At 37.3% G+C, this 22,505-nt stretch overlaps 4 protein-coding genes across 6 annotated transcripts; 2 read left to right on the top strand and 2 right to left on the bottom strand.

Moving 5' to 3' along the window:
- Positions 1–11: 11 nt before the first annotated feature.
- chtf8 (CTF8, chromosome transmission fidelity factor 8 homolog (S. cerevisiae)) lies at positions 12–1,377 on the bottom strand. Its single transcript, XM_056766204.1, has 3 exons — positions 1,121–1,377; positions 910–1,027; positions 12–757 (listed from the first exon to the last, which is right to left on the bottom strand). Exons 1-3 carry the CDS (start codon positions 1,141–1,143, stop codon positions 524–526), a joined length of 375 nt encoding a protein of 124 aa, XP_056622182.1. The 5' UTR covers positions 1,144–1,377; the 3' UTR covers positions 12–523.
- Positions 1,378–1,423: 46 nt separating this feature from the next.
- On the top strand, positions 1,424–10,510 carry tbc1d15 (TBC1 domain family, member 15). Of its 2 annotated transcripts, none has more exons than XM_056766202.1 (17): positions 1,424–1,459; positions 4,277–4,372; positions 4,864–4,935; positions 5,040–5,181; positions 5,631–5,835; positions 6,889–6,991; positions 7,139–7,336; positions 7,412–7,540; positions 8,253–8,356; positions 8,434–8,528; positions 8,663–8,779; positions 8,973–9,073; positions 9,249–9,348; positions 9,428–9,525; positions 9,640–9,756; positions 9,842–9,928; positions 10,034–10,510. In XM_056766202.1, the coding sequence occupies exons 3-17, from the start codon at positions 4,918–4,920 to the stop codon at positions 10,226–10,228; spliced, it is 1,809 nt and encodes a 602-aa protein (XP_056622180.1). In that variant the 5' UTR covers positions 1,424–1,459; positions 4,277–4,372; positions 4,864–4,917; the 3' UTR covers positions 10,229–10,510. The 2 variants fall into 2 exon arrangements, with proteins under 2 accessions (XP_056622180.1, XP_056622179.1); XM_056766201.1 differs by lacking the exon at positions 1,424–1,459 and adding an exon at positions 1,806–1,914.
- Positions 10,511–12,533: 2,023 nt separating this feature from the next.
- tph2 (tryptophan hydroxylase 2 (tryptophan 5-monooxygenase)) lies at positions 12,534–17,927 on the top strand. Its single transcript, XM_056766538.1, has 11 exons — positions 12,534–12,773; positions 13,664–13,807; positions 13,931–14,114; positions 14,284–14,423; positions 15,166–15,233; positions 15,392–15,588; positions 15,681–15,816; positions 15,890–16,016; positions 16,455–16,550; positions 16,892–17,025; positions 17,161–17,927. The coding sequence occupies exons 1-11, from the start codon at positions 12,534–12,536 to the stop codon at positions 17,333–17,335; spliced, it is 1,641 nt and encodes a 546-aa protein (XP_056622516.1). The 3' UTR covers positions 17,336–17,927.
- Positions 17,928–18,064: 137 nt separating this feature from the next.
- Positions 18,065–21,664, bottom strand: si:ch211-218c6.8 (apoptosis facilitator Bcl-2-like protein 14). 2 transcript variants are annotated; one of them, XM_056766540.1, is made up of 5 exons: positions 21,550–21,664; positions 20,694–20,804; positions 20,492–20,559; positions 18,352–18,615; positions 18,065–18,244 (listed from the first exon to the last, which is right to left on the bottom strand). In XM_056766540.1, exons 1-5 carry the CDS (start codon positions 21,578–21,580, stop codon positions 18,206–18,208), a joined length of 513 nt encoding a protein of 170 aa, XP_056622518.1. In that variant the 5' UTR covers positions 21,581–21,664; the 3' UTR covers positions 18,065–18,205. The 2 variants fall into 2 exon arrangements, with proteins under 2 accessions (XP_056622518.1, XP_056622517.1); XM_056766539.1 differs by lacking the exon at positions 21,550–21,664 and having other exon boundaries at positions 20,694–21,356.
- Positions 21,665–22,505: the final 841 nt, after the last annotated feature.

The raw sequence follows: 22,505 nt of genomic DNA, 5'->3' as shown, positions 1-22,505 counted from the left end.
AGCAAAGTATATTAAATGTTTAGCACCATTTATTCAGGGGTCACTGAAAACCACAGTGTATGTTCTCCAAAAATGGCCATTATGGTCTTTTAACATCACATGAATTCAACTGTATTGTATGCATTTGTGAACTCTGGAGTATGTCTTTAGATACTAAGGCCAAATCCAGCGTAATTATTTTTGAAACACTTGTAAATGATTTTGATATAATAAACCTGTTTTAAAAACGTCTATTTTCTTTATCGTTGTCAAAATCACCCAAGTTGGAAACACATTTCTCTCCTCCACAACAAATATATCCACTGCATCTGTTGACAATAAATCTACAAAAAATACTAATCCACTATTCATTCTTCCCAAACTGTTTGCACACAGCAACCTCAAACACTACATGTGTTGTTCAAAAGTACTCACAAAATAGATAAATACATAATCAGATCAAATCCCGCAGAAGAGTGAACAAACTCCGTATCTCTTTGACAGGTATCATGCTTTATCCGTCAGTCTGATTTCTGGCCATTGATCACACTTTCTTTGGCACATTAGTGATGATTGGTTTAGGTCGGTTTTTAAAGATAAGTTTCTTTTTGATGAGGGCTGAGACGGTGTAAGAAGTTGGTCTGTCCTGGTTAGTTTCCATGCTTTCCTCAGCATCCTGGGAGACACCAGAATGTTTCATCAGTACAGCAAAGGCCTTCTCGAGTTTAACCTGCTTACCGTAGAGAATGTGATGTCCAACTATTAACACAGGTACACCCTTGAATAAAGTACAGAACACATGGTCAAACATTTAATTATAGTCCTTTGCGAGAAAAGTTAATCCAACAAAAAATAAATGCATAGAGGCACTGTGGTTACAACATAACCAATTTTCTAAGCCAACCGGTCAAAAGTTATTATCAGACAAACCTCGTTGGTGTAGTGAAGGTCTCCCATCAGATGTCCAGCTAGTCCGGTGTTCTGTCTGGACATCACTTCTCCCTGCAGCTCCACGAGAAGCCATTCAGCGGGACCCTCACCAGCATTACTACAAAACACAATGCAAATAGATTTCGTTGAAGTAAGAAGCACTTGTATTTACTATTTGTTAAAACTGTGTTGAGACGGCGTTTAATGTTACCTCGAGACGACAATTTGAACCATTTTTTAATTCGTTTCTCTAAATCAGGATTCAAAAGACACCCAAATTATTCCTGTTTTGCTGGACTTCTTTTCTTGAAACAAGACGAAACCAGTCAAATATCGGCAAAAGCAATTCTATATTGTTAATCTCAAGAAAAGATGTTATGTTTTATCATGAACTAGTCTGACAGTTCCGCGGTAAAGAATCTTTAACAAACTCACAAGTTTCGCGCCAGTTGAAAGTTATTTTCAAAATAAAAGTCCTCCTCTCGTGTATGTTGTGAGCAGCAGAGGTCGAATTTGTCGACGAATCAAATGTAATCACATTTTTAAAAAGGTAATGCTACAACAACAACTACTACTACTACTACTACTACTAATAATAATAATAATAATAATAATATACAGGCGCTAAGCAATACAATATATATTAATGTTACACTTTAACCAAAGCGACACATACAAATGAGTGTTCATTCAGCTTTTTGCCAGCAAGAAGCTCGTAAAGCTTACAAAAATAAAAGCGTATATTAATAAATTGTACGCGGGTTAAAATACTTCATACACGTTATATACAATAATTTTAATTGTTTTGAATCGTTACTAACCCTTACCCTAATTTTATCTGTATTAAATATTGTTGATTTAAAAAATGTGAATGCGCATGCGTGGCGCCGGCCATGCGGAAGATGACTCGTCACTGTTGTTGTGGATCGCTGACAGGCACGTGAGAAGTGCTAGTGCTACGTCGTCTATTTAGCAGTCGACATGGCGGCCACAACTCCTCCCAAGGTACTGAGCATGCTGCTTTTCAAGTCAATATACGGTTAAATATGAAAAATAGCTCCGCATTACAAGTGCTTCTCAGTAGGATTTGGCGCGGATGTTTTGCTTAACTATTTATTTGAGCAATGTAGATGATATACCAGTGTAGTAAATTGCTGTGTTTAGCAATAGTTAGCCTGTCTGCTATCAACTAATAGTGTCATACAGCAGTTCAAACTACCAAAACACGGACATTAGAAGTAATGATAGTCGTGGGCCACGTCGACAATGTAACTTACGTCTGGGGGTCGTCTGTAAACAAAAAATGTCTAACTGGTGTTGTATCGTTGCTTTAACTGGTGTTGAGTCATAAGGCTGCCCATAGTTGTAAATTAGTGCTGTGTACATATAGAGTTTATTGTATGATAGGACATGTTTGAGTTAATTTAATACATGTCAGTTTGTTCCACTTGGTTTGCAGTATTGTAACATACGTGCTTTCTTTTCTTTAACCGCTTGTCACCAAAATTACATCTAATATTCACTCCTAAAATACATTAAGCCATGGTTAACCGGAATCCATTACGTAACTATCTACTATACACACACAAGTTTTTTTCTCCATTCAGTGGGTTGTTTCATTAATAGATAATGTTAATGTTGTGTGTTGCTATTACTGACAGCAAATCTGGAACATTCTGTTTGTGTCCTTACATGACAGTAGCTGTCAATTCGGTTCATGTAGTAACGTTAGCAGGTTAACAACCTACACCTATGAAATACCAAAACGTAATATTAAAATGTTTGTTCTTGCTGGTTTATGAAAGAGATAGACTTTCTTAATATTTTCAAATAGCCAGTCGACACAATGTTCTTTTCATTGATATTTGATACGGCTGTACGTTGACTTTTTTGCACGTAGCACTGGTGCTAGAGGTTGAAGTTTTGTAACACAGGCCAAACAGTTTTAGCACAAGTGTGAAACGTCAGTTTTATTATTATATTAAACTATATATATGTGTAGTTTATCACATAAATAGGCAGGTAACGGACGAGGGACATTAATGTTACAGTTGGGTACATTAGGGCCATATAATTTAGTTTTTCCCATGTTCCTGTTTGCGTTTGAATTTAAATAATACGTTTTAAAATGTACTTTACAATCTAATAATTTCACATTTAATTTTAAAATTAATGTGAAAACAACAGATTTCTTTAATAGCATCATTTTATGAATGAAAGCCGATATTATTTACTGATGTCTCTGTTAAGTTGATTATTTTTGTTTTAACATTAATTATAGCCATTCAAAAGCTTAATTGAGAGCTATCATGTCTAACAGGTAGGAAATCTACGCACATTTAATGGAAGTTCTCAAACACAAATACAATCTTTAATGATCATTTGTAACTTAAATACAGAAGAATTCTCATTAAAGATACTAAACGCATTGAATTCCTCACAGCGGCAGTTTTAAGGATGCGGCCCCTTTAAGAGCTGCCGCTCGACGCAGATTCGACGCCACTTACATCTTCACAACTCTTTGCATTCATTTAAGATTTTATTTAACACGTTGAAGTCTGTGCTTACGAAAGTGCTAAACAAAACGGGCTTTCTGGTATAGTCTTGTTTGGTTTTATTCATTTAAGCACGAAAGAGAACTTAATACTGGATTACTGTCTGGCAGAGATTCGCTGACGCAGCCTATAGCCCGTGACTGTATACACCAGACTTGAACTCGCGTTGCGTTTTGCCGCGTCCCACTGCTAGAAGCTGAACAAAAACAAACTGTTTAAAAACGCGCATAAGTGGTTTAAAATCCTGTACATGAATGACAGCTTGATTATATAAGGTGAACTAGATAAAGGATGACATAACAAACGGATGTTGCGTTGCGTTAAATATTTTAAACGCGTTAATCTGAAAAATATAATCACAAACGTTAACGTTGACAGCCCTGTTTTTAATTAACCAGACTTTTATTTTGACGGGTCGTCGCAAAGAGTTTGTGGTTGTCGATATCTTTTCTCTAACAGTGAAATGCTTATGAAATAAACTCTCAGATCAGCACTTATGTCAACACTTTACAGCCCTGTGTATGTATATATATATATATATATATATATATATATATATATATATATATATATATATATATATATACATACGTATGTATGTATATATATATATATATATATATATATACATACATATGTATGTATATATATATATATATATATATATATATATATATATACATACATATGTATGTATATATATGTGTGTGTGTGTGTATATGTATATATATATATATATATATATACACATTATATATATATTAACCTACATTTATTATGTATCTAACAGCATACTATCATCTGTATTGCAGGTGGTATTTGAACATGAGGGAGTTTTTATACACTCATCTCCTGATGAATGTGACGATCAGGATTTAATATCAGGGATCCTCAGGATTACTGATAAGGTGAGGTTATCCCCATTTTTAAGTAGAATGTTTATTCGAGTGTGTTATGTTTTCCTGAAATCAACATGAATTGGATTACTTAAAGGAGTAGTTCACCTTCAAAATGTAAATTCTGTCATCATTTACATGCCCTCTTGTCAATTCAAACCCGTATGACTTTCTTTCTTCTGCAGAACACAAGAGAAGATTGTTTGAAAAATGTTGGTAACAGAACAGCAGGCCCCCCCCCCATTCACTTCTATCGTAACCAATGCAAGTGAATGGGGGCTGTTAACAACATTTAGCAAGATATCTTCTTTTGTGTTCTGCGGAAGAAAGTCATAAAGGTTTGAAATGACAAGAGGATTAGTAGATGATGACAGAACTTGCATTTTGACGTTGAACTATTCCTTTATAAACTGTTATACTTCATCCTTGTGTGCAGGATTAAATTCATGTCACAAGTCTTTTCCATTATGTTTATTATGGATTTTGTCTTTATTCAACTGTAGGATGGAGAAACTCTTGTGGAATATAAACCATTGGAGGATGCAGATCCCTCAAACATGCTGTGTGCCTGCAAGGTTTGTTAGTCTCTTGTCTCTTTATGAGACCTGTTGTTGCACTATTGTTTTATACTATATTAAATGGATATCCTGACTTATGTCTGTTTGATTGTTGTGTGAAGGACTCCAATTCAGTAGTGGAGTGGACTCAGAGTTCTGAAAACAAACCTCATCGACCTGTTGACCATCAGCTGAGCTATGAAACAGAATGGGACATGATCAATGCTGTCTCATTCAGGAGGAAAGCTCATAGTCATGGAGAAGGTAAATGTTTGTGATCTCATTTGATGAAATACAAATGACTAATTCGACAAGTTTGCTTTTTTCAAAAAACTTTTGTGGTCATTGTTTGAAAGACGCTCTTTGCAAACGAGGTTAGTTTGCCAGTATGATGTCTCTGTGGAAATATCCAAAACGAGCTGGCAGTGCTTTTACAGTTCCTGGAACATAATTTGTACTTCATGTCTTGTTTATTTTTTACTCGTTCCCAAGAAATCTTATGATCTTATGGTTCTTAAAAAAATGATGTGAAATTGACTGGGGGACCTTTTCTAAAGTTACTTCTGTATCAGACTGCTGTCACTATTCGTTTCTTTCGGTACCTAACAGAAAATGTCATGCATCAGCCAATGAATTATAGCTCAGGTTTTTGTTCCCAAATCAGAAGATGCAAATTTGTAACTGAAACCGAGCATGTTATTTTTTGATCACAGGTGGATCAAACCACGTAAATGACCGCAACAAATGGGCCTTCTCTTTCAACGTGTCTGACCTCAGGTCCATCACAGTTAAACGGGAGGGCTGGTCATACCTTATTTTCAGCTTGAAAGATGGCACAGCACTGCCAACAATTCACTTCCACCAGGGAGGGAGCACAGCGTTTCTGGATAGCCTGAGGAAATCAGTTCAGATCAGCGAGTAAGTGAAGTGTCCGTGCCTGACTTTCCGTCTTAAGTGGGTGAAGTCTCATCCTTGGCTCAGATGTAGGCAAAACATCTGAAAATCTATTGAAATTCTGTTTATGTGGGGTCTCAGATTTTAAAATGTGTGCAATTGTGATCTTTTTTTTAGTCGCAGCATTGGACCAGTAGAGTGCACCGCAGAGTTACTGACCAGTTTTAATGCACTAAGACTATTGCCATATAGAACATGCTCTTTTAATGTTTAAGTTTTTTTGCAGTTAAGAATATATGACTTAAAAAAAGAACCCCTTATATCCAAACAATCAACTTTTTTTCGATTCAAAACAGACCATGTTATGACCTATTTTATGTTTTTCGTCATAAATGACAAAACCTACATACCCCGTTTTTACATAACCATATCTAATATCAGGCCTCTTCTGATTGAAAATGTTGTAATACTTCACTCAGCCCGTCCTTATTTTTAAAACTGACCCCTGACCTTTTAATTCACTAAATACAACATGCAATAAGCTTACTCTCTAAGACCCTTCAGTGTGACCAATCAGAATTCTTCATCCGGAGACTTTCCCCTCTAAAACAGAGCACGTCAAAACTAACCCGATTCGGATGCAAGTGAAAAAAACACTTAACTTGAACATCTCGTGTCTTTGAGGAAGTCAGGCATGTGTTCTGTGGCGAGAGGCCGTGAACGTGACTCGTGTAAGGTCGAACAGCAGCTGTGCCTTTAGAGTTAAGGCTTTATGAAAGAAACAGCGTTAAATATCACAGCAGATTAAATCCGGCTGTGAGCATTCTGAATTCGACTGTGCTGAGGAACAGATAGCTTTTGTTATTAAAGTTCTTATCTCGGCCTCCATAATGAAATGTAGGCTGGGCTTTGTTGGCTTAGCTTCTCCTGTCATTTAAGGCATGGAGAGATATGACCAATGATGTCATTCGTTTACTATTCAACAAATACTTTGCTTTTATTGTGTTTATTTTCTTAATTATTGCTGGGATTATGCAATGAATGTTAATGTGGATATGCTCTGGACTTGTTTTTAAGGAGCCCTGATGATGAAAGCATTCTGTTTGTCAGCACCTTTAGCAAAGCTTTCTCACAGTCTTTTGAGAACCTTTTGGATGATGTAAACTATGGTATTGTAAAGGTATGTCATTTATAGCAAGAATATTATATTATTTTGTTAAATCACTTGCCTTTTATACAGCTGATTTTCGTTAAAAATGGTACTTTGAATATCCGAGTTTGTCGAAGCAGATAAAAGTGATGCATGAAATTTTCATTGTCTGAACAGAAATTCAGGAAGGATCCCTATACAACGACAGTAGGTGGCTTTTCCAAAGTCACCAATTACATCTTTGATGCGTTTCGGGTGCCGGATTCAGAGTGTCACCAGCGACCTGCAGAGGAGGTTGCTGACCCGATGGGAGAGCTCATTCCTGGACTAGAGATTAACCAACAGGAGGAACCTGGCTTTGAAGTCATAACCAGAGTGAGTGGATGTACTTCTAAATTTAATTTCAGCCAATACAGAAAATACTGTAGTTAAGGTGTGTGTGTTTTGCAGCCTGATCTGGGGCCGCGACCAGAAGTGCAGAGGAAGGGGCCTGTTACAATGGAAGAATGGACCAAGTACCAAGACTCAGAAGGAAGAATGAAAAACGTTTCTCTCATAAAGGAGCTCATTTTTAAAGGGGTAAGACTTTACTTTTAAGGCATGAGAGAACGCCTGTTTTAAAGGTCCCATGTGTTATTTTTTGGACCATCTATTGACAGAAATGCAATATAATATACATAATTACATTACATTACATTACGTTATGTTTTTATTACCTTAGAATGAGCTATTTCTATCTACATACACCGCAGTTCCCCTTATATTGAATTCGCCATGTTGTTTCTACAGTAGCCCTAAGCGGACAAACTGCTCTACAGAACGTCATTTGTAAATACATTATCTCCTTCAGCAAAGAAGTGAAAACGTAACAACATCTTAGTGCTGTGTCAGCCACCGTAGTGCTTCGTAAGGGAAGGGGGAGAGATGGAGTGAAGTTAAGTGTTGTTTGCAATTCGAGGAAATTAATTTAAGGGGTCAGTTGTGGTCTAGTGGTTAGAGAGTTGGACTCGTAGAAGGAAGCTCGCTGGTTAAATTCTCAGTGCCACCAGGAAATGGCTGAAGTGCACTTGAGCAAGCACCTTACCCCTGTTTGCTCTGCAGTGATAGCTGTCCACTGCACCCTACTTGTAAATCGCTTTGGATTAAAGGGTCTGCCAAATGAATAAATATAAATGTAAATGTAATGTAATTTTTTTTTACACAATAACACTAATTGTAATATCTCTCAAATGATTTGAGATTGTCGTTAATGCAGACGTCATTAATGTTGTTGTGCTTTTATTTTTATCAGGGTCTTTGTCATGCAGTGAGGAAAGAGGCTTGGAAGTTTTTGCTTAGCTATTTCCCCTGGAACAGCACCCATGAAGAAAGAAAAGACCTCCAGAAGAGAAAAACGTATGCAGGTGTCCCATAACTGATGTTGTAATTGCTTGAGTATCAACGTATTAATACGTGTTATTTTTTCTCAACAGAGACGAATACTTCAGAATGAAACTGCAGTGGAAATCAGTCAGTGAGGAACAGGAACGCAGAAACTCTAGATTACGAGATTACAGGAGCCTTATTGGTGTGTATTCAGTGTCAGTGTTGTTTTACAAATAGTTTCGGAAGTAAAGCAGTCTAAATAATGTAACATCAAACACGTGCAACGTTGTCTTTGCTTGTAATAATGCTGCATTACTGATTGTTGAATCTCTGTAGAAAAAGATGTGAACCGGACCGACCGCAATAACAAGTTTTATGAAGGCTTGGACAATCCCGGCTTGATATTACTACATGACATTCTGATGACCTACTGCATGTACGACTTTGATTTAGGTAAGATAACAACACTTATTTGAATCAATGTTATGCAATGTGTTCTAAAATGCTTCTACTGACTCTTCAATCCTTGTTTTTAAGTATTGTCTATTTTTTTTTGGTTAATGTCATTTTAATTTTAATTGCACATTGAATTATTTACATTATGATGAGTGCTTTTTAATGTAGTGTGTTTGATACTCCTGTACAGGTTACGTGCAGGGCATGAGTGACCTGCTCTCTCCCATTCTCGTTGTTATGGAAAACGAAGTTGATGCCTTCTGGTGCTTTGTTTCTCTCATGGATGAGATGGTAATGTCATCTTGTTTATCTGAGTTTAGCACTTGGTTGCATATGAATGCCTTTGAGATGATTTGACGAAATCAATAAAGCATGTTTCCGTCCCTGCGCTGGTACATGCAAGAACTTTGAATGGAGTGACTGAGATAAAAGCTGCATTTAAGATACGTTTCATAATGTCTTACAGCATGAAAACTTTGAGGAACAGATGCAGGGAATGAAGACCCAGCTGACTCAGCTCAGCACGTTGCTACGCCTTCTAGACCTGGCCTTCTGGAACTACCTCGGTGAGGATAATTCATTCAGATTTTTCACTGTATTCTGCCTCGTTGTGACTAATGTTTACTTCGTTTTTTTTTTTTACAGAGGCACAGGATTCTGGTTACTTGTATTTCTGTTTTCGATGGTTGTTGATCCGATTTAAGAGAGAGCTGCATTTTCAAGACGTCCTTCGCCTTTGGGAGGTGTGCTGAAACCACAGTCCCAACGCCTTATGTTCACACCAATACATAAACTCCAACATGATCTGTTCAATCAGAATTTTGATTACACATTTCTTTGATATATTTGCCCATTAGGTCATGTGGACCGGACTGCCTTGCCAAAATTTTCACCTTCTGGTGTGCTGTGCCATCTTAGACTCTGAGAAACAAAAAATAATGGACAGAAAATATGGATTCAATGAAATCCTAAAGGTTAGCGGTTATCTGCAACGATATTCTAATGTAGATCATTTTTTTACTCTGGGTAAAGGTAACCTACTGTTTTTTATCGTTACAGCACATAAATGAACTCTCTATGAAATTGGACATAGAAGAAATTCTCGGTAAATCTGAGTCTATCTGTATGCAGATAAAGAATTGCAAGGTATGTCTCATGAGCAGCTTTGTAGACTGTTATACATTTCAGCAGTATTTTAATTATTGTGCTGTTTGTTTTAATGTTTTTATTTTGTTTTGATTCTCTTTTAAGAACCTACCCCACTCAGTGAGTGAGATGCTGGGTCTCACCACAGCCACTGAAAGCTCAGCAGCATTAGAAACCAGTGAATACGGAATTCTTGAGTCACCAAGATCCACACATGGACAAGATCAGGTCGTGTCCAATGGCCACAGTCACTTAAAAGAAACGACACACAATGGCTGCAAAGTAGCCTTCATTTCCTAGTGTACAGTGTAGTACAGATTTTATAGCCCCGTATTTCAGAAAGATGAACAGTATTGGGTATCGTGTAGATATTTGCTACCAAATGATGCTACATTGTAAAATATCCCAGAGAAAATATATGAATGTAAAACTAGGATCTCAACGGATCCTAAACATTATTTTTGTAATATTCTTGTACCATATTGTCTTTCATTGAAATAATCATTCCTTCTCAATGTATAGAGAGAGTTTTCATAATGAGGTGGGGTTTCCATTGTTAAATATTAAAATATTTTTTTCTTATGATTTGCTCTTTTCCTAAATAATACAGATTTGAATTAAAATCTGCTCTGCTCCCATAAGCCTGTGAGTTATATTTCTGAATGCAAGGCTGTAAAGATCGTCATGTTTTTTGGTGATGGCAGAAAAATAAGGTGGAAATGAATTGATCTAAAATGAAATTTTAGGCAAAGCTGCCTCTTTGCTGCTCTTTGTGTCTTTGCCCTGTAAAGCAAGCCATTTACCATGATGTTATATTACTTAATGTGTTGCATGCTCAACTCAAGATTGCATTAGATGAGAGTCCTTGAGATTTGCAAACAGCCACAAAAACAAAAGGGACATGTGTAAATGAGAGAAAGAATATATAAATAGCCCCTTGAAAATTTGCTTGACCATGTAAACTAAAGTCAACAGATCCACCTAGCATGTAAATATGGCCTCTGAAATGGTGGAGATAATACATAGTCGGCCCACCATGACATTTGCACATGAGATGTGAAGACTGTGAAATGCTGATTGAGAACCGCAGCGTCTTTTATCCACTAGTAAGCAGAGCCCACAACAAAGCCACTCAAAATCAACTTCCATCTCTTTCATTTCCTCTTCCACAGGAAATTGCCCCAGAGGCAGCTGATAGCTCACTGCTTACCAGAGTAATGTTATCTCTCCTTCAGCCATCTTTCATTAAAAAAAGCCAGCATATTCTGTGCACTGACAAATATACACTCATTCAGCAAAAGGCGTAAACAATACGCATTAATCCTTAAAGGAACATCTCACCCAAAAACGAAACTTCTTTCTTCATTTACTCACCTTCAGAGAAAGATATTTGGAGGAACGCTTGTAGCCAATCAGTGCTTGGCCACCATTGACCATCATACCATGGTCAAAAAGTAAACATTCTTGGTAAATGTCTTAGTTCTGTTGAGCACAAAAAATATATATTTTGAAGAATCCAGCAAAGCAAACAGTTCTGAGGCACTTTTGACTATACCATTGTAATTTTTGCAACTATATGGTAGTCAATGGAGGCCAAGAACTGTTTGATTACATACATTCTTCCAAATATCTTTCTCTGTGTTCACCAGAACAAAGAACTGCATACAGATTTTGATCAACTCAATTTTTGGGTGAACTGTCCTTTTAAGCTCTTGAGAGTGTTTTCCGCAGTCACCCTTCTGAGTATGTTTGTTGACACTGACATTTAAGTTTATGATTGCTCTATTCCCACCAATATATACTTACTGAGAGGACGGGCATCTTTCAGATTTTCTGTTTGTTTGGTGATTTTTTTTAAAAGTGACTGCACATCTAAACTTAACTGATCAACATTGCCAGATGGTGAAATCCAGCTGTTTAAGTGGTTTAGATGTGACCAATCCACATAAACAGTACACAGTTTAGATATCTCTTTACCAGAGATCCATTTCAGGACTAGTAGTCAAAACAGGTGTTTTGTTAGGAGGACAACCAAAATGTGGACTGGTGGCTGGTAAACGCTGCTTTAGTTCTTACAAGAATGAAAAGGCTTTTCTTAAATTGTAAGAGCATACATTATATATTGTATACATTTCCTATGGTTTACTTGAACTTGCAGTGTTTCTTCTAAATCTTGCATCTGGGAGACACAGTACAAAGGTTTTTCTATCTCACGGAAATGCTGGGTAGTCTGTGGCATTTACTATTGTTGATTCTGATCTCTTGGAAGTAAAATAAAACAACATTTCTTGAAATCCAAATTCTTTAGGTCTCGGTTTCATATCTCCTAGAGTTTAGATGATGCACTGCGCTTATCCACTACAATCAGGAGTTGGGTGTGTCAGCGTTTCCTAATGAAGGTGCCAGCCTCTCAAAAGCTAAAAAGAGCTGTCGCCTGTGACGTGAAAGCAGCGCTTATCAACGTCATTCGTCACAGTATATAATCCAGGCTCCTGTACTGACAGGGAAGGAGTATCAGAGACTGTGGCACAACTAAAGAGCTCCATGAATTTTAAAGGTGCAGCTCCAGGGGAAATCTGAGTTAGTAGTACCTTCACCATACAAAATGCAGGGAAAGAAAACGTCTCAAGAGACTGAAACCATGATGACATCTGAACTGCAGCCTAATCAGAAGGGGCCACTGGTAGCCCCCAAATCACCGATTGGTCTTCTTAGGAAAAGGGGGCAACAAGCGGTGCCAAAGATGCAACCTGCCATGATGATGTTCTCCAGCAAGTACTGGGCTCGGCGAGGTCTGTCTTTGGATTCAGCAATGTTTGATCAGCAGCACTTAGGAGCATCCATGGTAAGTACGGAACAGTTTTGATAAACCTGTATACTGCAAATCAATATATAAAATCACTAGTATTTCTTGCTTATTCAAGATTAATTTGCTTGAGAAATGAGTCTTGTTTTCTTAAAAGAAATGTAAAATTTGAGTACAACAGAAACGTTTATATAACCTGAAAAATTCAGTTGAAATTGATTCAATTATTTTGATGAGTTAAAGTAATGGAAAAATCTTTTTTAAAGTTTGTGTACTTTGAAAAAAAAGCATTTACACTGCAAAACATATAAAAAATCGTGTTTTTCAGTACAGATATCTACAAATACTTATATCAAGACATAGATATAGACATCAAAATTAATGCTAAAACAAAATTCTAATAATGTCTGTCTGCCAATAGTGTAAGAAAAATAAACTTGAATGAAGTTTAATCAAGTTGAAGCGTATACATTTTATTTTTCAAATGATAAACTCAAGGTATATTTATATAACACAGCATTTTTATTTATAATACGTATTTTTAATCATTAATGCTGAGTCAAAATGTCAAATAATATGCAAGAAAATCTGTTTTGTCCGGTGTATCTGTTGGTAATTAGGTAACCTGCTCCATCATTTTCAGTCACTCAAATGTTGAGTTTTACCCAATGGAGGGAAAAGAAAAGTGCTATAGGCAATTTGTACCAAGGCAAATAAATGATTTCATCATGGCAGTAGTTTAAAACATAAGCAGGATAATATTCTCAGAAAGACAAAATTTGTTGTATTTGTGTCATACTTTAATGTTTCTGGGTCAAAGTGATTAAAAACTGACTAGTCAAGGTCAAAGTGTCTGGGTTTAAATTCTCCTCCTTAGCATTTCCATGGTTACATCTTAAGATGAGTATTTCTTAAACACCGCCTCACAGCTCCGGAGAACATCCTTTAATCGGATAGATGAGACACCGGACAAAGAAGAACAGAAATCCGACCTTGACCCTGGGAAATTAGCAGTGATTTTATCTGTGAAGAATGAAGTGGGCTGTCTTGTGAAAGCCTTGAGGCTCTTTCAGGTTAGTGAACCTCATCCTTCAGCAGAGTGGATTATTAGTACACTTCACTAAATTAAATCACTATAGCTGTACGTGTTTTAACGGACGTCTGACTGTTTGTTGATGCTGTATGTTTGCTGTAAGGAAAAGCATGTGAATCTGGCCCACATTGAGTCTCGTAGATCCAAGAGAATATCAAATGAAGTGGAGATATATGCAGAATGCAGCTGTACAAAGAAAGAGTTTAATGATCTTGTGAAACACCTGAAAGATCACGTCAACCTTGTGTCATACAACACACCTCAACACGTGTGGTCTTCAGAGACCGGTATGTCTCTCATTTATTTACAAACCTTTGCTTTCTAATAGCAATCTGTATTTGATATCCTGACATGCTGTTTCTTAATCATTTTATTCAATCACATAGTAGTTATTTGACGCAAACTGAGTTGAGGAATTATTACCATAAGATTAACCCAAATTGTGTTTTTTTATAGACTGTTTGGACTGCGTGTGTGTTTTGGGTGGATTGCCGGATGGCGAAGGAATACCCTGGTTTCCTCATAAAATCTCAGAGCTGGACCAATGCTCTCATAGAGTGCTAATGTATGGTTCAGAACTGGATGCGGATCACCCGGTAAGTAACTATGGGCAAATGATACCTCCCATATAATGGCTGTTCAGTGATTAATCACGATTAATCACATCCAGAATAAAAGATTATGTTTAGATGACATACAGCCAAGAACAAAATAAGGAAACCATTTCAGAGACCGTTTTTCTAAAGTACCTATGTGTTTAGGTAAAATTATCATTTTTTTTTTCATTCTGTCTGTGACCTACTAACAACATTTCAACCAAATTTGAAATAAAAATATTGTTTCTTTTTGCTTTTATTTGCAGAAAATGAACGCTGCAGAAACAGGTCAAAATAACGGAAAAGATGCTCTGTCATTTTTAAACCTCAATTACAAGTTCATATTCACTTTTAAGCAATACGACAGTGGTATTTGTACGTGTATTTACAAAATGCTTGTAAATTATTTTTATGTGATGACCTAATTTGAAATGAAAATTAATTATTTCCACAGCTGTATGTCTGTGCACTGTGCATATTTATTTAATAATCGTATTAACACAAACGCCTACATGTATATCTTTAAGAAAAATATCAAATTTGAATCACACATGAATATTGTCATATACATGCAAATATAATTTTTTAAAGGAAAACATGTACGTGTACGTGTATGGGTTTAAATAAATAAGCACATATATTATGTAAGCACAAACTTTGAATCTGGATGCGATTAATTGTGATTATTCGTAGAACATCTCATTTGGTCATGACTTTAGAGATTCTCTGCTCTCTGTTACAGGGCTTTAAAGACAAAGTGTACAGGCAGAGGAGGAAGTACTTTGTGGAGGTTGCGATGAACTACAAATTGTTAGTATAGATTTGACTATCTCTTCCATAATGAAATGTAGTTTAAATGAGTACTTGGCTTAAAAAAATCCTAAATATTCGACAGTTGGTAGTCTTTGAGGGATTTTAAAGTGAAACTTTATTTTATTTTATAATGAATCATACGTTTCATCTAACAGTGGGCAGCCCATCCCGCTTATAGAGTACACAACTGAGGAGGTGAAGACGTGGGGCGTAGTGTTTCGAGAGCTGACTAAACTCTATCCCACTCACGCCTGCAGTGAATACTTGAAAAACCTCCCAATGTTGGTGAAGCATTGTGGATACAGAGAGGACAACATCCCACAGCTGGAGGATGTTTCTCAGTTCCTAAGAGGTAAAGTGATAAGCGTGAAGGTATTCTTATAGTTAACCCTGACTCACTGCATGCAACTAATAAGTCGTTTTTGGGTGTTGACCCTCTTGCAGAGAGGTCAGGGTTCACCGTGCGACCCGTTGCAGGGTATCTGTCACCAAGAGATTTTCTGGCCGGCCTGGCTTACCGAGTGTTTAACTGCACTCAATATGTACGTCATAGCACAGACCCTCTTTACACACCAGAACCGTGAGTACACGCCACATACAAATGTTCGATGTACAAAAACGTGTTTCTTTTTCTAAATTGCTTCTGGTTTCAGGGACACCTGCCATGAACTGTTGGGTCATGTACCGCTGCTGGCAGATCCCAAGTTTGCTCAGTTCTCACAGGAAATTGGTCTCGCATCTCTAGGGGCTTCTGATGAGGACGTACAAAAACTGGCAACCGTAAGTCTGATACCAGCCAATCGAATTATTCAAACTCATCCCTGTATTGCTGGCCTGACTGGCAGGTTCTGAACATTATCAACAACAAAAGCAAAGAAGGTCACAGGGCTTTATTTCACCATGTTACTGTCAGGTGTTGATCTATGTTGTTGATCTCTCATATGCATTTGCATTGAGTTTAAATGAGATCTGTGGCTGTGTGGGGGATCGCAGCCAGAGACAATCAGATCTGGGGATACGAGTGGGTGCTTCTCATAAGGGCCTGAAGCTACATTAGAGTTGATGGAGTTCAAGTACATCACGTGAGATGGGGATATGACGATAGTTCTTTGCATGCTTGCTGTGTATATTGATTATATTTATGCTTGCCTTCACATTTAAACGTATGCAAACTATCATTTCGTTTACATGCAATAAACCAGTGTGCTTTTTTGGCAGTGCTATTTCTTCACCATTGAGTTCGGGTTGTGCAAACAGGACGGTCAGTTGAGAGCTTATGGAGCAGGTCTGCTGTCTTCTATTGGAGAGTTGAGGGTACGACACCCTGTCATTTAAGCGATAGTTTCACCAAAAAATAAACGACGTCATCATTTACTAACTCTCATGTCATTTCATGACTTTCTTTTATTCCACAGAACACAAATGATGATATTTTAAAGAATGTTGTTAACTGGCACCCATTCACTTGGATTGGTTTTGTGTCAAGCACAATAGAAGTGTATGGGGTCCAACACTTTTTGGTTATCAACTTTCTTTAAAATATATTTTTTGTGTTCTTAAATGAAAAGTAAATGATGACAACATTTTCGCTTTTAGGTGAACTATCAGTTAAATAACACATATAACTATATGGCCTCAATCCTGTTATTCTACAGCATGCGCTATCTGACAAAGCAACAGTGAAGACTTTCGATCCCAAAACCACATGCTACCAAGAATGTCTCATCACAACTTTTCAAGACGTTTATTTTTTCTCTGAAAGTTTTGAAGAGGCAAAAGAGAAAATGAGGTAAATATACATTTATTCAGACAAAAAAATATTCACAGGTTGCATCAGAGTAAAAAAATTCGCTACATCTTAAATTAGGAATGCACATAGAAATCATTATATGACATAATAACAAAAAATTTCTATTTCTAACAGGGATTTTGCTAAAACCATTAAGAGGCCTTTTTCTGTCTACTATAACCCGTACACCCAAAGCATCGATTTACTGAAGGATACCAGAAGCATTGAAAACGTGGTGCAAGAGCTACGCAGTGACCTCACCACTGTCTGTGACGCCCTGGGAAAAATGAACACGTACCTCGGCATCTAAGCCATTCGGATTCGTCCGATTCCTGAATACAAATGCAACTTAGCTTTACAGAATAGTATGACTTATTTCACATGACATGAACTAAATACTTTAACAGTTGCAAGTATCATATTGATATCGATTCTCTGGGCTAAATTCATTATTATCGTCTTGCCTTGTTATCCATACAGCACATGAAATACTGCAAACACAAACATTACATCACACTGACGTAATTGTATTAACTTACAATGTGACTAGTTTCATCAGGATGCTGAAGAAGCATTAATGACAAAAATTATTTAGTATTGTTCAAGTCTTTTCTGGTAACAAATACTGCCTCTTTGTGCCTCCTCTGATAATTGTAATGTTGTGCTTATGACAAAATATACGAAGTGTTTTTTCCCAAAACAATATTGCAGCATGTAGCAATGAAAGCTATAAGACATGTAAACTGTACTTGAAAAGAAAAATATGTCACAATCGTGAGCACTGCTCTGATTTCAATGCTGTATTGTATTTGTAATGAGTCTGTGCTTGATTTGTTGCTAACAATGTCAACTTGATCAATAAAGCATTATATTTTAGCATTACATGTTGGGCTGTTTTTGAAAGGGTTTGGCAATGTTTTATTTGCGTTATAGCTCCCTGAACTCTCTGTAAATTGCTTTGGATAAAAGACTAAATGTAAATATGTGGCAAGAACATACTTCATTTATAACACACAGAAACACACAGTAGACTGACATGTAAACTATAACAAACTACAGAATTTATACACATGAATTTCACATTTTTTATAAAAAAATCAATTAACCTTACATCATGCCACACAACTATCTAAAGTTGTTTAACAGTGAGCCTCTGTTGGCATGCTTATGCAGTCTTGCATCAATGGACCTCGTCCTCATCATCGTCAAAGGCTTGCTCCTGTTGTGATGACAATTGTAACTCACACTGTTCTGTAGAAACTAGCATTCCAGTACATTTTTTATTTATGTATTCAACACAACAAGAATAAGTGTATTGACTCTTACCCAGCCACCGTGCCCTTGAACCCAGGGAGTAAAGTGGTCCTTGACGTACTTAGCTCCAAATCCCATGACTCTGTTCATGGGGTGTAGGTCCAGGGCCTTGAGTCTGCTGGTGACCTCAAACGTCCAGGCAATCTGCTCACGGTTTCTCACACTTTGCTGATGTTCTGGCACCACACTCTTGATGAAAGTTGTGGTTAGTTTTTCAAACATGCTGTATGTGAAAGAATCCTGCAGGTATCCTAAAAGCGCGTGGTTCAGCTTTATCTGTTGAAGAAGAGAAAAGAACAAGTTGTGCAGAAGCATAAAAACGTGGATGGACTTTGGATGGGTTAATCTGAAAAGGTTCTGGGTTTGATCCCAGGGAACACACATCCACACACAAAAAATTGTATATGCTATCATCTAGGCTTTTTATTTGTGTTGTTTTTCTTTCCCTAGTTGTTATTCTCCTATACTGTATTGTAGGGTTGGGTACCGAAAACACTATGTATCTGGTATGTAACTGGACCGAATCAAAAAGAAGATTTCAGTGCCACTTAAATGCGGACTGAGCCATCGATTGTCACATTTCCCCTCATTCACACGAACGAAAGTCGGAAACCGCAAATAATACAAATCCAACACATCTTAGGCCCGACTCACATTTCGCGTCTTTTCCGCGCACAGATTCGTTTTATTTTTTTTACTGTACGAAAAGACCCCTGATAGAACATGTACATCTGGCAGATATCTATTTGATGTCTGCATTTTCCTCTGCAAGACATCTGGCAGATGCCGTTTGCTCGTCTGCCCTTCATCTCCGAGACGTCAGATGGCACATAGACCTCTAGAAGATGACTGTAAAATGTGTAGGAATTTGAATGGATGTACAAAAGCTCTTTCCAAGATGTTTAGCAGATGTTTCTACACAGCAGATGTTTTCCAGGTCTCCAGATCTTTAGCAGACATCTTACAGATGTACCTGTGCAATCTGGGACCCGTGGATTCATCATAGTGAAAGACAGTTTTAACGCGAGCACTCATCTCGCTCCATCCATCTCGGCGAGTTCAGCATCCATTCATCACCGTGCGAAGTCTTAAACTTCATCCGCCGCATAAGGCAAGTTTTAAAGTGAAACTAACGTTAATCCAAAACGTGTCTGTAATGCAAGTGATCACAATAAAACTGTTGCACGTTTAAAATCAACGAAGCGTATGGTGCGTGCCGCGGAGCTCGTTCTCAACACAGTAAAGCATTTAACAAGTAAGACAATCGAGACCAAAACTTTATAGCATCTGTCAGTCTGATCTCTAGACATGCAGTCTGTCAAGCTTTTTACTGACTGACTACATGTACAAGCATATAATTATACTAAACACCATAACATATTTCTAGCAATGTTAGTGTACATGCTCATTTCACAATCACTTTAATTGTGAATTTGTTGTGAATTTTTATTTATTTAATATTTATAATTGAACATTTTGTTCTTTAATGTCATCCACAGGTGTTTTGTGGCTCTTCTTTAAAAGTATCGATTTAGGCACCGATACCGTTTTAAAAGTATCAATGTAGCACCGGTATCGGAAAAACCAAAATGATACCCAACCCTACCTACTGTTTTTTTCCTTTCACTATTGCTGTAAGTGGTCATACACTGCCTGAATGCACTGTAAGTGCACTGTAACGGGTTATTTTTGTACTTTTTTACTACTCGAAGCCTAGTAAATCAAATCCACCAATAATTACTAATCAATAAAAACTAGCAGCAAATCTGATCTGATGTTCACTGCACTGACAAAGATTTTTGTTGTAAGGCTGTGCAGGCAGACTTAAAGAGATAGATCAACCAAAAATAATAATTTTCATGCAATCTCAGATACAACTTTTCTCTCTCATTTATTGCGTGTCACTAGTTGTCACACAAACCTCACATTTCACTCGACAACTGTAAAACCACTGGAGTCGTTTGGATTAAAGTTAACATGTTAAGACCTATAACATAATAACAAGAGAACAATTTTCTGTTCAACTGAAGTCATACATCTGGGATGACAGGAGAAAGTTAAATTGAGGGAATTTTCATTTTGGGGTGAAGATTACTGTAACATACGATCATTAAATTATTCATTTGTGGCAAAGACTTGAACTCATGATTACCTTCTCATTCAGCTCATCCCCTGATTTCTTCAGTAACTCAACCAGCATATCTACAATATCTTCTGAGTCTGGGAGCACAGAACAGTTCTACCGTAAATAATCAATACGTTTTACAAAAGACAAACAAATACATTTTGCATTTTGGTTACGTTAGTCCAATAACACGTGATATGGATTACAGTCTGCGTTATATTTCACCTACCGCTCTGTCCATCATGTTGAAGTCCATCATGTTGAAGTCCGTCTCCAACAATAAACCCGCTCTCTACAATCTGGCTCAGTTTATCAGCCACATCGCGGAAACGTTCATCACCTAACGTATAACAGACATGTCTGACTTTGGACTTTTGTTTCTGCTGGTCATACACCTCAAGCAGTCGATATGCATCACTGTGTGTTAAAAACGAATCGTCCTCCATCGTCAGTTGACGTTACTTACAACCACTGACTTCTGCCGGCTGGATATTATCAAGAAACCGGAAATGTTCGTTTTATCTGCTACGCGGAATTACAAAACATATCCAAATCGAAATGTAAACTTGATTGCACTTACGATTTAAAAACGAGTAACTTGTCTAAGTTTGTAAACTGTTATAAAGTGTATAGTCTCGCTTAGCTAACGAAACGTGTGCGTGACGCCTAAGGCTGCAACTATGGCTGCGTTCAAATACACCCACTTGCGGTCTTTGCACGTTTGCACTTGACTACTTTCATGACGTATTTCCCATATAGGCCTATCGCAAATGAGTTATGTAGTATATCTAACCCTATGGGACACTTAGCAAGTGCAAACATACAACGTTAATTAATGTGGGGTTTCTAAATATGACATAAAAAGCAGTTTTACACAATACAACACTCTGGAGTTTTAAGCAAAATATAATACGTAACACTCTGTTTTACTACGAAATTATATGTAATATGTAATTATACAGTCAAGTCAGATTTATTTTTATGGAAAATTGTATGTATTGTATCAAAAAACAAAAGAAAAACACATGTCAGACAAACATAGAATAAATAAAGATATAACCTTAATAAGTAGTAATATAACATACACTGGAAAGTACGGAGCTGTTGAAGGGACATTGGCGAAACTTCTGGGGTTTTTTTTCGCCAATGTCCCTTTAACGGCTCCGTAGGAAAGCTTTCCGCAACGCAAGACCCAAGCAAAAAGTCTCATGATCGTATCCAGAACATGATGCATGATGGGATACGCGTAGCCTTAAAGGGATAGTTCACACAAAATCTCCAATTTGCTGTTTATTTAATCAGGTCATCCGAGATGAAGGTGACATTTTTTCTTGAGTAGGACCATAAAGAAGATTGTTTGGTAAATCCGCAGACCTCTTTGCTTCATATAATGGGAGTTTATGGGGTCCACCTGTCTAAGAGTTCCTAAAGCACATAATTCCAAATAAGCGACTGTTCTTGAACACTCCCTTTCGGCAGGTGGCACTAAACGCACCAGACGCTGGCACGCCATCCGTCACCAAATACTACAAGAAGAAAATCGCGATTGGGACGTGTGCAGAGGCTGCGCTGTATGACTAATTTTATGAAAAAATCGAACAATTCGGTTCACAAGACGTCAACATGTCGCCAGGAGGCGGACTTTTGGAATTATTCACTTTAGGAACTCTTAGACAGGTGGACCCCATAGACTCCCATTATATGAAGCAAAGAGGTCTGTGGATGTACCATACAATCTTCTTTATGGTTCTACTGGGGGTATTTGGACGCAGCCTAAGAAGTTTATAACACGAGTAAAGGAAGAAATTGCCGAAGTAAAAAGCAATGATGTAAGGACGTACGAAGGTCACTCGCATTCTGTGCTTAGACTACTGGGACGTTTCACTAGAAAATCAAAATTTCCCCATGTTTTATACCATCAAGGTATCCTAACGGAATATGGTTTTCTTCTGGAAGAATAATCCAGTCAGAGTTAGGATACCACTACGTATCATTTTGCTTCCAAGCGGTAAAAGGGGAGTGAACGATTGTTGATTTTTTG

The sequence above is a fragment of the Triplophysa dalaica genome, chromosome 14, assembly GCF_015846415.1.
Source record: "Triplophysa dalaica isolate WHDGS20190420 chromosome 14, ASM1584641v1, whole genome shotgun sequence".
NCBI lineage: Eukaryota > Metazoa > Chordata > Actinopteri > Cypriniformes > Nemacheilidae > Triplophysa > Triplophysa dalaica.
The sequence above is the reverse complement of the archived record's forward strand: the minus strand, read 5'-3'. Positions and strand labels throughout refer to the sequence as shown.

What these genes read in the sequence shown, in the direction of transcription:
- chtf8 (XM_056766204.1), bottom strand. Translation starts at nt 1,143, where the DNA reads ATGGTTCAAATTGTCGTCTCGAG. An exon ending in GTTCAAATTGTCGTCTCGAG is followed by an intron (nt 1,028 to 1,120) that starts GTAACATTAAAC and finishes TGTGTTTTGTAG; the next exon opens with TAATGCTGGTGAGGGTCCCG. An exon ending in ACCTTCACTACACCAACGAG is followed by an intron (nt 758 to 909) that starts GTTTGTCTGATA and finishes ACTTTATTCAAG; the next exon opens with GGTGTACCTGTGTTAATAGT.
- tbc1d15 (XM_056766201.1), top strand. Translation starts at nt 1,891, where the DNA reads ATGGCGGCCACAACTCCTCCCAAG. An exon ending in GCTTTGAAGTCATAACCAGA is followed by an intron (nt 7,337 to 7,411) that starts GTGAGTGGATGT and finishes TGTGTTTTGCAG; the next exon opens with CCTGATCTGGGGCCGCGACC. An exon ending in GATTCAATGAAATCCTAAAG is followed by an intron (nt 9,757 to 9,841) that starts GTTAGCGGTTAT and finishes TTATCGTTACAG; the next exon opens with CACATAAATGAACTCTCTAT.
- tph2 (XM_056766538.1), top strand. Translation starts at nt 12,534, where the DNA reads ATGCAGGGAAAGAAAACGTCTCAAGAGACTGAAACCATGATGACATCT. An exon ending in AAGCCTTGAGGCTCTTTCAG is followed by an intron (nt 13,808 to 13,930) that starts GTTAGTGAACCT and finishes GTTTGCTGTAAG; the next exon opens with GAAAAGCATGTGAATCTGGC. An exon ending in TGTTTCTCAGTTCCTAAGAG is followed by an intron (nt 15,589 to 15,680) that starts GTAAAGTGATAA and finishes ACCCTCTTGCAG; the next exon opens with AGAGGTCAGGGTTCACCGTG.
- si:ch211-218c6.8 (XM_056766539.1), bottom strand. Translation starts at nt 20,910, where the DNA reads ATGGAGGACGATTCGTTTTTAACACACAGTGATGCATATCGACTGCTT. An exon ending in GGGATGAGCTGAATGAGAAG is followed by an intron (nt 18,616 to 20,491) that starts GTAATCATGAGT and finishes CTTCTTCAACAG; the next exon opens with ATAAAGCTGAACCACGCGCT. An exon ending in TTCAAGGGCACGGTGGCTGG is followed by an intron (nt 18,245 to 18,351) that starts GTAAGAGTCAAT and finishes TCATCACAACAG; the next exon opens with GAGCAAGCCTTTGACGATGA.